At 37.4% G+C, this 19,777-nt stretch overlaps 1 protein-coding gene across 1 annotated transcript in view; it reads right to left on the bottom strand.

Annotated features, from left to right (window-relative positions):
* The window catches only part of PATJ (PATJ crumbs cell polarity complex component), a 362,131-nt gene that overhangs the window by 328,472 nt on the left and 13,882 nt on the right, over window positions 1-19,777 (bottom strand). The window contains exons 3-8 of the mRNA XM_042997423.1: window positions 19,069-19,125; window positions 18,798-18,964; window positions 15,846-16,040; window positions 14,161-14,300; window positions 8,795-8,990; window positions 5,912-6,040 (exon numbers count right to left, since the gene is read on the bottom strand). Of these exons, the coding sequence (XP_042853357.1) occupies window positions 5,912-6,040; window positions 8,795-8,990; window positions 14,161-14,300; window positions 15,846-16,040; window positions 18,798-18,964; window positions 19,069-19,090 (849 nt within the window). The 5' untranslated portion in view covers window positions 19,091-19,125. The remainder of the gene's footprint in view (window positions 1-5,911; window positions 6,041-8,794; window positions 8,991-14,160; window positions 14,301-15,845; window positions 16,041-18,797; window positions 18,965-19,068; window positions 19,126-19,777) is intronic.

Here is a 19,777-nt window from a genome sequence, read left to right as displayed (position 1 = left end):
TTACACAATACAATTTTCCTATCCATGGAATTGGCCCTGATTACATTAAATGATTGGTCATTGTAATTAAATCTCAGTAAGTGTTTCTTAAAAAGCTCATATAAATCAATAGTTTTTTCATTTACTTTATACTATTAGAGGCAGTAGACAGCAGAAGGACAAAGACCAGCTTAGGAGTCAGACACACCCAAGTTCAAATCCTGGCTCTACTTCGATCAAGCTGTATGACCAAACGTCAGTTACTTATTCTACCAAAATCTCAGATCCTTCTTAAGCAAAATGAGAATAAATCCCTCTCTGAGTTGTGGGCATTATACTCAACACTATATGTAAAGTCTTTAGCTTAATGTCTTGCTTATAGCAAATCATCAATTGCTTCTGATCAATTGCTTTCTGATGACCCTTTATGCTGCAATGACCTCAGTTAGGTGTTTTTTGCCACACTCCCTCAACTGTACCCACCTTTTAACTGTGTATTACCTGTACACACAAAAGGAAACACTAAAGAGCTATTTCATAAAAATCTTTTAAATAATATGGACTTCTTTTTCTAACTTTCTATTATCTCATCTTATATTCTTTGAAGAAAGTAATATTAATTAACCCCACTAGCTGAACGTAGGTATCACTTTATGATCAATCTTGATCACACTTAAACTAATGACCCAAAGACATCTGTATTCCCTTGCCATAAAGATTGCAATAGTCAAGAGTGAACATTAGTATTCAAAAACAGGAGTACATTTTAATTAAAGGCAATAATTCCCTTTAAAATTCTTTTAAAGCTATGATCAGGCTGGGGCGCCTGGATGGCTCAGTTGGTTAAGCATCTGACTTTGGTTCAGGTCATGATCTCACAACTTGTGGGTTCGAGCCCTGCGTCGGGCTCTGTGCTGACCGCTCAGAGCCTGGAGCCTGCTTCAGATTCTGTATCTCCCTCTCTCTCTGCCCCTCCCCTGTTCGTGCTTGTGTCTCAATCTCTCTCAAATAAATAAACATTAAAAAAAAAATTTAAAGCTATGTTCAAGGCTACATGAGCAAAAACTTGTAAAGGCTTAGCAACAACACACAGAATCTGTTGAAGAGATTTTATCTGCCATTAGCCGAGGTGAGAAGAGAGAGGGGATGTCTCTGTCCCCTATGATCAGACTTCACCATATTCCCTACAGGAAAAAGCCAATTGTTCTGTTGCTTCTAGAGCTGGCTATTTCCTGATAAGCTTAGACCAACTCTGGACAAGTATACATCAGAAAAAGAAAAACATTAGGATGAACTTTAGATAAATAGATTTAAGCAGTAAAACACAGGCTTCAGAGTCAGATAGATGTGGGCTCAATCCTGACTTTGTCATTTCCTAGTTGAGTAGCCTTGGGCAATTTCTTAACAGCTTTCAAATCTATAATTTGAAAATAAAATTTATGACTGTTTCAAGGATTACATGAGAATAATATATATTAGGTAGATAACAATGTCTGGTATAAATAAACACTTGCTTCTCCATCATGACTGATGGGCATACCACAACCCCCTCCCTAATGACCTGAAATAGTGACAATCCCTTCCAGTAAAGGCTAAATATCAGACCTGGGCCTTTCCCAACAGTGTCTCAAAGGGATTAATTTGGGAAACTGCACATCATATTCTCCTTGTGACAATTCTTAATGCACATTAGGATATTAAAAGCTCAGAAAAATTCTTACAGTAAAAAAGTCTATTTGATTTTATTTAACTTGGTGTTTTCTAAATTTATCTGACCCTTTGTTTTTCACAGTAACTACTCCACTTTGCATCTTGAAAAATGCTACTCCAGCAAACAAGCCTATGAAAATTGCTAAAGTGAGGGGGGGGGCGGTGTTGGGGAGGAAATGTGGAAAAAGATATCAAAATATTCCACAATACTTCATCCTTTTCCAGGTTACAAAAAATTTCCAAAAACCCTTAAAGAATATGTTTTCTGCCCCAAATGTGTTTTGAAGGCCCATAAAATGACCATTTTCAACACTTTTGGTCTCAGAAACGCTTCACACTCTTAAAAATTATTAAGGATGCAGAAATGGGGATTACAAAGAACCACAGGAAACTTCTGTGGGTGATGGATATGTTCATTTTCTTGAAGAAACAGATGGTATGATGGTTAAATTTTATGTTATCACCTTGGCTAGGCGATGGTACCTAGTTTTTTTTTTGGTGAAACACTAATCTAGATGTTACTGTGAAAGTATTTTGCAGATATGATTAATATCTATAACTGGCTGACTTTAAGAACATTACTCTTGATAACAAGGGGGAAGGGTTGCACCATCAAATCAGTTGAAGACTTTAAGAGCAGAAACAGATTTCCTAGAGAAAAAGGAATTCTGCCTTAAGACTCTAACAGAAATCCTGACTGAGTTTCCTAAGAAATCTTACTAACTGACCCTACAAATTTCCAAGTCCAGACCATGACATCAAATCCTGCCTGAGTTTCCAGCCTGCTGGACTGCCCTACACACTTTAAACTTGCCAGTAAACATATTTCAAATTTAGTTTTTTTAATTATTATTATTTGGGGGGGGCACCTGGGTGGCTCAGTCGGTTAAGCTTCTGACTTCAGTTCAGGTCATGATCTCACAATTGGTGAGTTCAAGCCCCTATCAGCACAAAGCCTGCTTCAGATCCTCTGTCCCCCCTCTCTCTTTGCTCCTCCCCTGCTCGTGCTCTCAAAAATAAACATTAAAAAAACAAAACCTTTTAAAAATTATTATTTTTTATTTGAGAGAGAGAGAGAGAGAGGGCAGAGGGAAAGAGAATCTCAAGCAGGGTCCACACTCAGTGTAGAGCCTGACATGAGGCTTGATCCCACGACCCTGGGATCATGACCTGAGGCGAAATCAAGAGTCAGAGGCTCAACTGACTGAGCCACTGAAGCACCCCATCAAATTTATTAAACTGTATACTTTGCATATGTGTAGTTTATTATATGTCAATTATATCTCAAAAATTACTGAGAATCTCAAAGCACTTTTATTTCTGTGGTTCTTTTTGTTGATATCTACTGAATTAGAAAATAGCAGAGAAGGGGTATCTGGGTGGCTCAGTCAGTTAAGCATCCGACTTCACTTCAGGTCATGATCTCAGTTTGTGGGTTCAAGCCCTGCTTCAGGCTCTCTGCCGACAGCTCAGAGCATGAAGCCTGCTTCTGTGTTTCCCTCTCTGTCCCTCCCCTGCTTGCACTCTTTCTCTCTCTCAAAAATAAATATTAAAAAAAAAACAAAACAAAAAGAAAAGAGAAATTCTTAAAATATTTAATACATGTAATATATTAATATATATTTTATCTATTGATGTATACACTTTTTAGTTTGAAAATAAAAGCTATATTTTCTAAAACAAAATGGTGAGAAGAGTGGCAGTTTTAAATACTTTTGGAAATCTCTTTAATATGTGGCTTAAAAGAAGACAACTGGATTTTCACATCTGCTTTAGCATTCAATATGTTGCAATATGTTGCTTGGCTGAAGTATATAAAGAAAATCTGGCCTCCATAAAATACATGGTTAAAACACGTATTTAATAGTATTTAATAGCTCTTCAGGCCCATTCTTTGATAACACACCAAAATTTGACAAGTTGTAGTTTCTTAAAGTTCAGTGGCAATGTAGCATCTGCAACTACATCAAAAAACTTTCAAATACTGTTTCATTAAAGTCTATTGAATTCTGAATGGACCTTTCACCTATACATTGTCCTATCACACGTTGGTCTTCAGAAAATATTGATCTACAGACTCATGCAGATGTTCCAAATGTTGACATATTTCATTATATAATATTTTAAAAATTGTATTTATATCAGCAATAATATAATCAGAAAAGTCTAAATATGGGGAAATTTCAACTCCTGGTAAGACACAACTTTTCCAGAGTTCTAACTTTTGCTTGAAAGTTCAAATTTTATCATCACCAACAAATGTCAGTCATTTTTCTTGAAGTGACAAGCTTCCTTCATCCATTTTCAAAGAAATGTCTGCCAAGTCCCCAAATCTGAATAACCATAATTTTTCCTTCAATTATTTTTTCAAAAATAAAAATGATTTTCCTGATTTGTGGTTACCAGAAAGGGGGGGGGGTGGGGAGGAAGGGCGTAGGTGGGCAAAATGTATGAAACTGGTCAAAAGTTACAAACCTCCAGTTATAAAATAAGTAAGTCATTGGGATATAATGTACAGGATGGTGACTGTAGTTAACAGTACTGTACTGTATATATGAAAGTTGCTAAGAGTAGATCTTAAAAGTTCTCATCACAAGAAAAAAAAACTGTAATATGTGTGGTGATGGAGGTTAACTAGATGACTGGTGATCATTTCACGGTATTAACAAACATCGAATCATGTACAGCTGAAACTAACACTGTATATCACCATACTGCAAAAGAGATTTTTGACTGAGGGGCACCTGGGTGGCTCAGTCGGTTAAGCACCTGACTTCGGCCCAGGTCATGATCTCATGGTTTGTGGGTTCAAGCCCCACATGGGGCTCTGTGCTGACAAAGCCTGCTTTGGATTCTGTGTCTCCCTCTCTCTCTGCCCCTCCCCTGCTCACTTTCTCTCTCTCAAAGATTAAAATAAACATTAAACATTTTTTTAAAAAAATTATTTTGAATGAGAACACAAAACTTAAGAATTTTAAAAATCGTTAGTGTTTTCCATATAAAAAAGCAGCTAGTTTGTCTCACAAATATTTGTCTCAAAACCACCATCCAAATTCAGTATGTGACAGGAGTGCTGTTTTGTCACACATGCACTTCAATGTCAAAATTGACTAAAAAACAATACTCTTTGTTGCACTTCCTGTAGTAAGACTTTCTTTTTTTCTTTTTCATTGCAACCACACAGTGGAGAAGATTGCAGTGACCACTGGCACGGTTTGGTGCCATTTGCCTGTCTTGATCCCACGGATCCCCTTCAAGAGTCTCAGGGACCCCCACAGAATAAACCCTGAGAGCTGCTTCTCTAAATAATGTGGAAGGGAGAAGAACCTTGAATAGAAATGGAGCGCTAAGGAAATTGCCTCAAAGCTGCATTTGCATAGCAGGTTCCTCTTTACTTACACTTATTAGAAGGGATAAATGTATAGGTAACTGAATATCAATCGGTGAAATTTACATACTATTCTGATTATCACAGTCTACATACTATGGGCTTATCATTAAGTGGTGTCATAACCAAATTTCTAAAGTACTTTCTAAAAACTGAATGTAATGTGTAACATTTTCTTCAATGTAAAACTAAGCAGAAATAGTTAATAAGTTTTAAAATGGCCCACTTTCAGGGACACCTGGCTGGCCTAGTCAGTGGAACAGATGACTCTTAATCTTGGGGTTGTGAGTTCAAGGCCCACGTTGGGCAAGGAGCCTACTTTAAAAAAAAAAAAAAAAAAAAAAAAAAAGGCTCACTTTCAGTTTAAAAACTGCTAAATAATGAAGTGTAGTCATTTGACTTATGATGCCAGAAAATCATAATCAAGTAAAATTTACCACATACAATATTTGGACAAATGTTTATAATCACTGTACCTTCTGAGTTTAACATTTAGGCCCCTGAAAGATACGCTGGGAGAGAACACAAATATTCAAAATACAATACCTATTAACAATTCTTCAACAAAAATACTGTTCTCTGATGGAATCAGGAAGACTGTCAACAACAGAACCTCCCCCTCCACCAAAAAAAGAAAGCTGACTTAGGAAATGTTTAAAGCCAAGTTGAGTGTGTATTAACATTTATGGGGGGGAGGGGGATAAACATTTTTAGCAACACTTCATTTCTATTTATGGAATCATATATCCTAGTAACCCATGTTATAAAATTACATTTCAAACCATACATTTTAAACTGTATAATACCAAAGTGAAAATAAACAAGTCAACTTACTCGATCCGCTAATCCTCCAGGAACTATTGTCCTCACAACCACACCACTTGATTTTCCTCCAACTATTCCAAAACCTAATCCAGAGCCATCATTAATGAGCTCAACATCTTCAATATGGCCCCAATGAACCTACAAATTAATAGCAAATAAAAGCCACAGTGTTAGCGAGACATAGATGCTTAGCTTCCCGATAATTACTGAAGTAACAGATATACCACAACTTGAACATTCATACAAGTAATTAAGGCAACTCTCTAAAGGCTAGGAGATAAAGATGATCATATGGTCCCTGCTCTTGAGAATCTTATAATCCAGTAGAGAGATAATCTAAAACACAAATAATTAAAATGGGAAAGAATATCGAATCTAACAGGATAGAGACATGTAGCTCTAAGAGGACAGAGACATGTCTCATTCTCTAGTCTATACCCAATATCTACAACAATGCCCAGCCCACAGGAGGAACCAATAAATATGTGTCTACCTGAACTGAAAGAGAACCTCAAATATTATAAAGGTTGGCAGGGGGAAGATAGGGGAGGCAGAGACAGGAGGTCAAATCCAATGAAGAATTACAGAAACCTTCAAGAAAAAGGTAGCATTTTAATTGCACTATGGAGAAAAAATACATTGAAGCAAAAGGGAAATGTAAGAGCAAAGATGGACCAGGTAACAGAATGAGTCAAAGATGTGGTCAAAAGATTGGATTTAGTTGGGGAACCTGGGTGGCTCAGTTGGTTGGGTGGCTGACTCTTGATTTCGGCTCAAGTCACAAGGTTCATGAGACTGAGCCTCGTATTGGGCTCTGTGCTGCCAGCACAGAGCCTGCTTGGGATTCTCTGTCTCTCTCTCTCTCTCTCTGTCCCTCCCCCAGCACATGCTCTCTCTCCCTGAAAATAAAACAAAACATTTTAGAACAAGATTGGATTGGGGCTCGTGGGTGGCTCAGTTGGTTGAGCTTCCGACTTCAGCTCAGGTCATGATCTCATGGTCCGTGAGTTCAAGCCCCACGTCAGCTGTGCTGACAGCTCAGAGCCTGGAGCCTGCTTCTGATTCTGTCTCCCTCTCTCTCTCTGCACCTCCCCCCACTCACCCTCTCTCTCTCTCTCAAAAATGAATACATGTTAAAAAAACTTTTTTTAAAAAGATTGGATTTACTTCACTGGATTAGCAGAAGGAATAACTGAGTTTTAGAAAGGGGAGCACAAGAACAAAGCAGTGATTTAGGAAGATTAATTGGGCAGCAATGTGAACAATGAAATGCTGAGAAGGACATAAAGAGACTAATTAAGCAGACTGTTATGAGGGAAAGGAAAGGTAGGCCCCACTGAAGATGTTAGCAATAGGACTGTCCAAAACAGACTGAGAGACATATGCATTTTCCCTGTAAGTAGCAGGTTCCCACCAGAAATGTGAAGTAAATTCACATAATCTAAGCAGAACCAAATCTTCCATCTCAAGTTCAGCAGGGTACACTTACTGGTTTTACTATTACACTAAGTTGGAAAGTTACTGTGCAATGTTAAAATGATCAGGAATTGGGGCGCCTGGGTGGCTCAGTCGGTTGAGCGTCTGACTTCAGCTCAAGTCATGATCTCACAGTTGACGAGTTCGAGCCCCACATTGGGCTCTGTGCTGACAGCTCAGAGCCTGGAGCTTGCTTCGGATTCTGTGTCTCCCTCTCTCTCTCTGCCCCTCCCCCGCTCATGCTCTTTCTCTGCCTCAAAAATAAAGATAAACGTTTAAAAAAAAGTTTTTTTTAAATGATCAAGAATATTGGGACACTTAATAAATTCACATCTAGAACACTACCTAGTATCTGCGGAGTAAAAAGATTTGCTAAAATACACCTGAATTAATGATCACAGCTAATACTCATAGAGTGTAAATTCTGTACCAAGCACCATGCTTAGCTCTTCACATGCATTCTCATTTAATCTGCACATTTAATCTCTCTGTGAAGTGGATGCTGTTCCTAGTTCCAAGTAAAAGAAGAAACTGAGGTGTGGGGGAGTCAAGGAACCTGCCTGATAGGACACAGCTAGAAAGTGGAAGAACTGGACTCGAACCCACCTTAGCCTGGCTCCGGCGCCCTTGTTCTTACCCACTGTGCAAAGCACTTTCCCACTTTGTACATTCTATTTATTATGTAAATTGTAGTGTATTAATATCACTGATTGCAACAGGGAAAATGTCTACACATTAATTTGTGTTGTGACCTTGTCCTGTACCCAGATGGTCTATTTTTTCTTTTGTCCCAGTGAATGAAAATTAATCAGCTAGCACTTAGTGTTATAAGAAAATGAGATTTATTAGCCTGCATTCTGAAGATGGAGGCCAAAATCCGTAAAATGTTATAAACCAAATTTAAAGATTTCCAAGAGACTCTTACTTTTATTCTTTTAAATTGCTCAGTAGACATGCTTACGTGAAAAGGAAAACTTCTGTAATTTTGCAGTATAAATAATCTAGTCATAAACATCCCATCTAACTTACAAAAATTTTTTTCAATAATAATTTTCAATATTTTTGGAATAAAATAACTAAATCTTACTTAAGATACTTAATAGTAAATCTCTAATAAAACTCTCAGCTTAATTAAGGAACTCCCTACAGCACCAAGGAACACGAGACTCTTTCCCTCACCAAATAAATTAAACATAATACTACAATTCATCTTCTATGTTAACTGATAATCTTAAATGAGGAGAATCATAGGATGTTGAAAAAACAGAATATCTTGTTTAATATGCTAATACTATATTTAGAGATGATCTTTCTCAAAGTATGACAAGTAAAATGACACCTTCTAAACGTCTTTACACTTATTAAAATCAGTGGCATAATTCAAAATTGAGTTATTTTTCCAAGTTTGCAACTCACGGTTTCCGGCACAGTTGTATCAGTTAGACTGGTGGACGTACTGCTCTTCATGTGGCCTGGTTCCCTGGCCACGACCAGACGCAAAGATCCAGTGGTTTGTTGCAATAATGCAATTGCTTGCTGATGGGAAACGTTCTGATCCAGCGGTGTGTGATTAATAGCCAATATTTGGTCATTTTCCCTTAATCTTTGATCCCTTAATAAGAAAATTTTGTTGTAATATAATAGCATCATTAAAAAAAAATCTATTCAAGTGAAGCTGTTTATTTCTTATGGCACTATTTCACTTAGTACAATTACTCAAATAATTATATAACAGAGCTCTTCAGAGTGCTTTTCAGCAAAGCACTTATTAGCTAATTAACCAATTAAGTGGTGCATCCCTGAACATGTGTGCATGTACATGTATGGATGTATGCGTGTGTGCGTGCACCCACACACACATACACACACACACATACTTTAAAAACCATTTGGGGTGGGTGGTGCCTGGCTGGCTCAGTTGTAGAGCATGCAACTCTTGATGTCAGAGTCCTTAGTTCAAGCCCCACTTTGAGCGTGGAGATAGATAGATAGATAGATAGATAGATAAAAACATTTGGCTAGAAAAATAAGCAAAAGCAATGTATGGAGCCCCACTACCAAGTTTTGCAAGTAAAACACTGCCCCATTATTGCAAGAACTGTATCCTTCTGAACCCCTTCCAATCTGACTTCAACATATATCACACTGGGGTAACTATCCCCAAATTCACCAAAAACTTCCTCTCTAGCAGAGTCATCCTATCTCCATCGTCCCTTGCTTTTCTGACACTTGTCAATAATTAGGCCCCACTCTCCTTGAAAATCAGCAGACATTACTTCTAAATCTGTTATCTAAGCCCTTTTCTGTCCCAATCACCAACTGCCCAACTGCTAACCAAGGTAAAAGGAAAACAAAACAAAACAAAAAAACAAAAAAAGAACTGTTTTTAAAAGAATTTAGCAAAACCTGGGGCGCCTGGGAGGCTTAGTCGATCGAATGTCCGACTTTGGCTCAGGTCATGGCCTCATGGTTCGTGGGTTCAAGCCCTGCGTCGGGCTCTGTGCCAACAGCTCAGAGCCTGGAGCCTGCTTCAGATACTGTGTCTCCCTCTCTCTCTGCCCCTCCCCTTCTCATGCTCTATGTTTAAATAAACATTAAAAAAAAAAAGAATTTAGCAAATCTTAAGAAAAAAACACCTCTATTACAGTTAATATTTACTAAGCACTTGTCATTTAGCCAGGTACTGCACAAGATGCTTCACAAGCATGATCTCATTTACTCCTCACAATCACCTCTTAAAAGTACTCAGGCAGAATTTGGTAACTTCTGAGCTCAAGGACACAGTATAAACTTGGTTTGTATTCAAAGGCCTGTACATTTGGTCCCCAAGCACTCCTTCCAACTTGGCTTCCTTCCTGCATAAACCCCTTTTCCAACTATTCTGATCTATTCTTCCCCACTCAAACACACCTGGCATTTCCCACTCTCATGTAGATGGTTTCCTGCATCTTTACTGTCCTCTGACTTACTTGGCCAAAATCAACCCACCTTCCATGATCCAGCTGTCTGTCTGTCTCTCTCTTTCTTTCTCTCTCTCCCCCACCCTCCCCATCACTTACCTCATTATCACAATGATCTAAACCACTCATTTACCACTCACTGACTATACATTTATATTAAATATACTGTAGACAGAGCTAGGTAAATCCTTTAAAATTCTAAGTTTTCTGAGGACACTCATGTTTTAGGTTCTCCTGTGAAACTAGCAAGATCAGAGGAGCATGCAATTCTTGATCTCAGGGTTGTGAGTTTGAGCCCCATGTTGGGTGTAGAGATTACTAAATAAATAAAAACTTAAAAAAAAGAAACTAGCAAGTTAGATATTGAAATATCTATTTTTGATGTCGAAATTGTGGATGGCTCTCATGATAAATCAGGTACCATTAAAAATGTTGCTTATATAGGAGTGCCTGGATGGCTCAGTTGGCTGAGCGTCTGACTCTTGGTTTTGGCTCAGGTCATGACCGCACAGTTCATGAGTTCGAGCCCCAAGTCAGGTTCTGTGCTGACAGTGCAGAGCCTGTTTGGCGTTCTCTTTCTCTCCCTCTCTGCTGTGTTCTCTCTCTCTCTCTCAGAATAAACTTTAAAAAAAAATGTTGCTTATATGTCCTTTTATTAATATTAGGAAAGGCTTGTGTTAAGAGATAAAAGTAAGATTAAAAATTGTATATGCTCCATGACCTTGTCTTTATAAAAAGAAACCATTCTAAGGTATTTCCTAGTTGTCTCAGGGTAGTCAAAGTCCTAGATGTTTGGGGGAGGGGAAAGTAGTTTATTATATATTCTATAATTTTCTATTATATACATGTATTACTTTCATAATTTTGAAATATACATATATTAAATTGAGAATGTTGCTTGTGAACCTTTCCCAAGTCTGAAAGAAACATTTATTTTAAAATGTGACCACTATAGGACGATACCAGAAATCACTTCCATTTTCCCATCTCCAATGTCCTCCTTTCTGACTTCTTCACCTAAATTCCTATTCACAGTTTGTTCGTTAAGGAAAATTTCTTAATTAATCCCAAATGAATGGATACTCTTGAGTCTTTTCAACCCTGATGTAACTGATTTTGTGTAAGTTCTTAATTTACTCACATTCAAATCTTCTGTTTTCTGGAAATCAACCTATATTAATCTACCTTCCCCCTACCCAATAGACTGCCAAGACACTGCGTTTCTTTCCAGTTAGTAACTGCTCAGGGAATATACACTCAACCCCAGATAAACAAGTTGTAGAGAAGTGAAATCTCCTGGAAAATATGATTTTGATGCATTCTAAAGTTGAACAGAATTAGTTTTCCTGCTACTATAATTTAACTCCTCCATACTGTTTGTATATATTGAATTCATATTTTTCACTCAAGGGGAGACCAATTCTTGTCTCTCCATTGCAACATTTGAAAATAATGGATTCCCATTACTTTGAGAGTCAAAATAGCACAGGTAGGTCTTAGGTAAGATCCTAAAATAGCACAGTTCTACGTGGAAAGTCCTCAGGAGAAAGGAAGAACTGATCGTGATACATTTCACATGACCTAGAAAGTCATGAATAACTGACCACCACCTCTCTCCAGTCTCTTCTCATACTGTCTTGCACTAAATTCCTACACCAGATACACAGCAGCCTCACTCCAAGAATAGGAGCTGTATTCCATCTCTCCATAGGACTACTGTCAAGACAGTCTCTTTATTCTTCTAACACCTTCTCCTCTTCGCAGACCCCACTGTCTCAAGTTTTCTGCCAAGCACTGTGGTCTCTGGGAAGTCACCTGACCACTTAGTCTTGGTAAAGGTTGTTTACATGCTGACACATCAAATTCCACTTTTTGGAAATGCTCACCTCACTCTGTAATTACAGACTTCATACAGAGCAACTCAGACACAGGACTGACCACAAAAAGTTTGCATAACATTAAAGATACACTAAAAACTAGTGAACTGTACATTTTAGAACAGTGACATTTATATTATGTGAATTATATCCCAATAATAATTTTTAATTTAAAAAAAATAAAAATAAAAGTTGGGCCAATCAAAGTTAAATAGGCTTTTTGTCCAGGGACTTCAAAGCCTATGGTAAACTAATGGTAAGTGACCCAAGGCCCAGGCTCACCCGGGATTGTCTTAGGTTTGTCAGAATAGTCTTACTCTATACCTGCTGGCTCAGTGTCACTAACTGCATACCCTCTCAGTCCCAAAACTCTCCCAACATGGACAATAAATTATATGATTACCCTAACTATGTATACCCAATCTCCAAGAACAGGATAGAATTTCTCAAATATATCTAACCATTGCTAAGGTTCCTCAGAAAATACTTGAGGAAATGTTGCATGACATGGCAGAAGAAAAGCTGCAAAGTCATGGAAATCCATTATTTCTGAACTTTCAGTTAGAGAGACTAGAACTCATACCCCATGAATGCAGAATGTGAATTCAAAAATTTATTATTGGGTGAGAATTTTTTTTATAATAGTACCAGTACTGTTGCCATTATTCTAACAGGCAGTAGAACTGTGATGAATAACAGTGTACTCGTTAAATGAATAACCAAGGACCTGAATCATATAGAAACAAAATACAAGGCTTGCACATACCTCTTAAAAATAAAAAAATATATACTCAGCAATCAAAAAGAATGAAATCTTGCCATTTGCAACTACGTGGATGGAACTAGAGGATATTATGCTAAGCAAAATTAGTCAGAGAAAGACAAATATCATATGACTTCACTCGTATGAGGACTTTATGACAGAACAGATGAACATAAGGGAAGGGAAGCAAAAATAATATAAAAACAGGGAGGGGTACAAAACATAAGAGACTCTTAAATATGGAGAACAGAGGGTTACTGGAGGGGTTGAGGGAGGGGAGATGGGCTTAATGGGTAAGGGGCATTAAGGAATCTACTCCTGAAATCATTGTTGCACTATATGCTAACTTTGATGTAAATTTTTAAAAAGTAATAATAAATAAAACAAAACAAACAATAATAACAATAGTAATAATAATAAGGGGCACCTGGGTGGCTCAGTCAGTCAAGCATCTGACTTCAGCTCAGGTCATGAACTCACAGTTTGTGAGTTCGAGCCCCACGTCAGGCTCTGTGCTGACAGCTCAGAGCCTGGAGCCTGCTCTGGAATCTGTCTCATTCTCTCTCTGCCCCTCCCCTGCTCACGCTCTGTTTCTCTGTTTCTCTCTCTCTCACTCTCTCTCAAAAAGTAAATAAACATTAAAAAAAAATTTATTTTAATAATAAAATAGTACACGTACAATAGGGGGAATCACATAGATTTGAGGAAGCTTTTAATTGATAAGAGAAATAACAGTGTGACATGACCACCAAAACAGCTGTTATAATCTTAAGATGCAAATTTCAGTATTTCCATCTTACTGATCAGACACAGCTAAAATGCCATGTTCAACTGTGGGAGAATGTGGTGGAAGAGGGCACTAGCTTTGGAGTCCAGCTGTCTTGGAATCCTATCACGGCTCGTGGTTCCAGCGCCAACAGCTCTGTGACTGCAGGTAAAGTGCTGAACCTCTCTGAAACCCAGCTTTCTCATCTATAAAACAGGGCAATGATACTACCAGCTGGATCGCTGCCACAAGTATATGGGAGAATATCTGCAAAAGGCCTGACGAATGCATAGGAAGAGAGCAAGTGTTAGCTGCTACCGTTAACTGTTTTCATTACTAGTTTCTTATTTCCTTTATAACATTTTCAGAATTATCAGAAAAAAATTAGCAAAACACAGAGGGAACGCCCTCCTCACCTGTCTGCTATACTCCCCGGCTGCACCTCCTTCACAAAGATATCAACTTCTCCCAGATTTTGACTTCTAAGGGCCACCACACTGAATCCCAGGCCTCCAGTTGAAGGTCGTTCTATCTCGATATATTCAATTTGGCGACCCTAATGAAGGGGGATTAAAAAAAAAAAAAAGGAAAAGTCAATAAAGTATATTTAACTACCATACCCTTTCCAAAGAACTAAAATTGCTATTTTTGTGAATAACACAAAAAACAGCTTCTCTTAAGTCATCTCTATCCAAAAAATCTCAGAATTTCAGCAATAAATTATTTCTGGAAATGCTCTCACTTGGTTATTTTCAGTAGAACACGAGAGGGAATGTGCAGTATTCTGCAACCTCAGGGAATCGGAGAGGTATTTTCACACTTCATTCACGTTATGAGATGAAGCCCAAGCTGGATGAAAATTCCCGAGAAAAACATCTTTTTCCACAGTAAATTCTAGATTACTTTTTACACTGAATTTCTCTAAATTCTTTCCATGAAAAATACATTTTTCAATGAGGAAAGCAAAATAGATATCGAGAATGTGTTAGTGTTCAGCCGAAGTTAGAGCCAGCTGCATTTTTTAGGGTCTAATTTTTAATTTTATTGTGATGAATTAATATTCCACTTTATTAGGTTAACTCAAAATATTATGGAAAGGCCACCATTCAAATGGGTTCAACCTGTAACAAACACATATTTTATTGCTTTAGTTAATAACTACATTTATGACATGAGAACTTCATAAATGTAATCACATAACAAAAGCGTTACATTAGGGGCGCCTGGGTGGCTCAGTCAGTTAAGCATCTGACTTCGGCTCAGGTCATGATCTCATGGGTCCTGAGTTTGAGCCCCACGTCAACTGTGCTGACATCTCAGAGCCTAGAGCCTGCTTAGGATTCTGTGTCTTCCTCTCTCTGCCCCTCCCCTGCTCATGCGCTCGCGCGCGCGCTCTCTCTCTCTCTCTCTCCCCTCCTAAGAATAAACGTTAAAAAAGAAATTTTTTTTAATTATTAGTCAAATTAATAGGATAGAGCTATAAAGTCAAAAAAGGAATTAGGTATAGAATATTTAAATATCACACCTTAACCGATTCTATTTAACTCTAAAACTCATGTTTCATTTTTTTTTTTTTAAAGATACTTATTAGAAGGTGAGGTAAACAAACATTAACACATCCAAAATTTCAACTATTTAATTTTTAATAGTACAAGGGGTAAAACTGGATGACTCCTTCAAATGTTTCCCTAGATTTTCCAAATTATATTAGGTCTAACTCTCATTAATTCTGTCTTGATAAAAAATTAAAAATAGCTTCAAAGGAGCTTCATCACTTCTGGTAGACATCAATTTTCCTCCTATGACCAAAATCCTAAGAATCCCTTTCAAGTGCAGAGATATGTCAAATTGAATTGTCTAAAAACTCCTTGCCACACTCAGATATTTTCCTTGCGTAATTTTAAGTCAATAAATGTCTAATACACAGGTTAAAAATAGTATCAATCTCTCCTAACAATATAAAAATGCAAGCAAACCACACACACAGAAACTAATTTTAAGGCAAAGAGTTTTTTTTTTTTTTTAAAGAGTATTGTTTTCTTTTTTAACCTATAAGAGGAAAAATATAGCAAAATAGTCCCATGACAAGATATAACTTTACCTGAGCCATCTGTTGAATGACTGAATTAAAGTCTTCATTTCCCAGATTAGGAGTCCAAGGAAACAACCCAGAGGCAGTCAGGTTATTAGAGGGTCTTTGGGCATTCCCGTTAGTAATGGCACCATCTGTAAACACTAATAAACCTTTCCTAGAAAAATCAAAGTTGGCTGAACAATCTGAGGGTATGTGGCTGAGCTGTCGGAGAGAAAACAAGAGAATCATTAACAGAAACCTACACAAAAGAAATTACTTATTAAATATTCTATTTTCCCCATTACATGTATAAATTGCATATTAAATATTTACACAAGAAATAAATAAGATACAGATACATGAATCTGTGTGTTTGTAAGGTTAAAAATTTTTTTATTTAGTATTGCACAGAATATTTAATAGTTTAAAATATGTTGCTTCCTGCCTTCTACCATCATCCTAAGTTAACAGCATGTACAACAGCTCATTACACTTCTTATACACAGGTACAACCAGTCAGATAAACATGTAAGACCCTGATCCCTTTTGTGTTTCCATGTAGAAGGCCACAAAAGATCCACAGGTAATTGAAACAAAAATAACAGTAACAGTATTTAATGAATGATTGCTATGAGCAAAGTACTACACCAGACTCTTACATATTATCTCATTTAATCCTTACAATAGCCCTAAAAGATATTATTCCATTTTGTGAACATGAAAACTGATTCACAGGTTAAGGAACTTGACCAAGATTAGCAGCAAACGAGTACTGTTTATACTTACATGGTATAGAAAAAAAGTGGGGGGAGGGGAAAGAAACCTATAGTTATGGTGAATAATAGAAGTTAATTTTTAAAATATCATTGGCTGAGAGGTGCCTGGGTGGCTCAGTCAGTTAAGTGTCTGACTTCAGTTCAGGTCAGGATCTCACAGTTTGTGGGTTCAAGCCCTGCATTGGGCTCTGTGCTGACAGCTCAGAGCCTGGATGGAGCCTGCTTGAGATGTTGTGTCTCCCTCTCTCTCTGCCCCGCCCCCACTCATGCTGTGTGTGTGTGTGTGTGTGTGTGTGTGTGTGTGTCTCAAAAATAAATAAACATTAAAAAAAATTGAGAAATAAAATAAAATCTCACTGGTTGAAGGGCGCCTGGGTGGCTCAGTCAGTGTCTGACTCTTAATTTCGGCTCAGGTCATGATCTCACAATTTGTGAGGTCGAGCCCCATGTCAGGCTCTGCACTGACAGCTTGGGGCCTGCTTGGGATTCTCTCTCTCACTCCCTCTGCCCCTCCCCATTGTGTACATGCTCTCGTGCTCTCAAAATAAATAAACATAAATATATATATATATATATGTGTATATATATACATATATATATACATATATATGTGTGTATATATATACATATATATATACATATATATGTGTGTATATATGTGTGTGTGTGTATATATATATATACATATATATATATATGTATATATATGTATATATATATATATATACAGGAGTGCCAACACATCAGAATAAAGGTAACATCAAGAACAAATGTCAATAGGACCACATAGGGGAAAAAAAAAATCACTACCCACCAAAACTCTATGAAAACACTCAAAAAAATTCAGATTTTACAGTTGAATGGGTACAATGATTATGCATATAACAACTGCAAACTATATAAATACAAAAGATAGTTATTATGATGGAGTGGTTGGTCAATTCCACTCTTTGTCCAATAAGAGCAACAGATTTGTAGTAACCCTTCCCAATTTCTATTGCTATTAATAGCATTCACTTGCTCTATAGGACTCATCCCCTGGCCAGGGACTATAGTACCAAAGCATGAACGTGGGGAGTTCTAAAATTATGGTTTAAATCTGATCCAGAGAAAGAAATTCACAAAAAGACATATGTTTGGACTTTAATCCTTAATTTGTCATAAGAAAAATCACTTGCTAAATATTTATGGGCAGCCATTTTGGTTTATTAGCAAAAACCATTTTTCCTAGATTTTGTTAATTTTCACTTAACAATGTTCTGCTACATAATCTCCAATTACATTTAAAATTCTGCCCAGGGGCACCTGGGTGGCTCAGTCGGTTAAGCCTCCGACCTCGGCCCAGGTCATGATCTCACGGTTGGTGCTCTCTGCCCCTTCCTCATTTGTACTCTCTCTCTCTCTCTCTAAAATAAATTAAAAAAAAATTAAAACTCTGCCCAAATGTAATCCATAGGAGAGCTACTCTTCAAGCTCACCTTCTAAAATAGATGATTTAAAATCAATTTGCCCTCCGTGACCCCAAAAAACAGCAACCAAGAGGACAGTTAAAACTATTAATTGATATCACTCTAAGAACTGCTGCCATGTGATCTATAATTCAACACATGTGTGTGGAAACCCTAAGACTCCGGGTACAATACTGTATGTAGTAGAGAAAACACAGGTAAAACACCAGTTATACTGCTTCTGAGACCTTTCTAATCGGAAAATCCATGACATTTAACATTTATTTGATAAATATTTGATAATTGGGAGGTGTAAGTAATATGGTACAAGGGTATGATCACTTCTCGCTAGAAAAAAATGGCTTCATGAAGAAAATATATTTAAGCTCAACACTATTTTATATTCTGAAGAAAATGTTGGGAAGTCTGAAGGTATCTGACCTTTACATATTTAAATAAGTACAACTTATATTCTAAACACAAAATTTATCATCAATGTATATATTTTTTTAAGTAAGCTCTACACCCAATGTGCGGCTTGAACGTAGGACCCTGAGACCAAGAGTGCATGCTTTACGGACTGAGCCAAACAGGCACCCATCGCAAACATTTGAATCTATCCGTGCAATGCTACCTGTAGGTCGCAGGTCCCAGTACAGTCTCCCTGTTGAATTAAGTGCACCGAGAGACAAGTTTGTCTCTATCTCTTTCTTTCTTGAACATACCAACACGTAAAGCCCTGATGAGTAACTTACTTGCCCTCTCAGTTGCTTGATGGACTGCTGAAGTGTAAGGATCTGATTGAAGAGAGGGCTCTTTAGTGTTTCATAAAACAGAGAGAGTTTCTCATTCTGCGATGTGTCCCCCTTCTCCTGCAGTTTCGTTTTCAGCCGATCAAGAACTTGTAAGACCTGCAGTTTATCTTGTTTGAAGAAGGATAACCAGAGTACAAGTTAATCCCATCATCATTTGAATCGTTTGAGTTTGAATCGTTAATTCACTGATAGAAGTGTGTAGCTAGCATACCTGGAGCAGGATTTTCAGGCATTTTGAATTACTGTGTTCAATCTCTTCTAAAGAAACCTAAAGAAAATTTTAAAATACAAAAGATGAATTTCAATTAGCATATACTTTTCTATAGTACTGTAAAAAAATTAAAGAAAACATCAAGAATGTTCTTCATCAAAAGACTTCACTCAGGAAATTCAAATTAAAACTACAATTTGGGGGGTGCCTGGGTGGCTCTGTCAGTTACATGTCCGACTTTGGCTCAGGTCAGGATCTCACACTTTGTGGGTTGGAGCCCTGGGCCGCGCTCTCTGATACCAGCACAGAGGCCGCTTCAGATGTCTGTCTGTCTCTCTCTCTTTGCCCCTCCCCTCCCTCAAAAATAAAGAAACATTCAAAAAAAAAAAAAAAAAAAGCTACAATTTGAGGCACCTAGGTGGCTTAGCTGGTTAAGTGTCCAACCCTTGATTTCAGTTCAGATCATGATCTCACAGTTCATGGGCTCCACACTGGCAGACACAGCCTGCTTGGGATTCTCTCCTCCTCTCAAAATAAATAAATAAATATTAAAAAATACTTAAAAAAACAAAAAACTACAATGAGGTGCTAAGATGGCTAAAACTAGAAAGAAAAACAGACAATTTGTTGACTGTTGACAAAGATGTGAAGCAACCAGAACTCTCATATGTCACTAGTAAGAACATAAAATGCACATACACTTTGAAAA

Source organism: Panthera tigris, chromosome C1, assembly GCF_018350195.1.
Source record: "Panthera tigris isolate Pti1 chromosome C1, P.tigris_Pti1_mat1.1, whole genome shotgun sequence".
NCBI lineage: Eukaryota > Metazoa > Chordata > Mammalia > Carnivora > Felidae > Panthera > Panthera tigris.
Note: the sequence above shows the minus strand (reverse complement) of the source record. Positions and strands in the feature narration are given on the sequence as shown.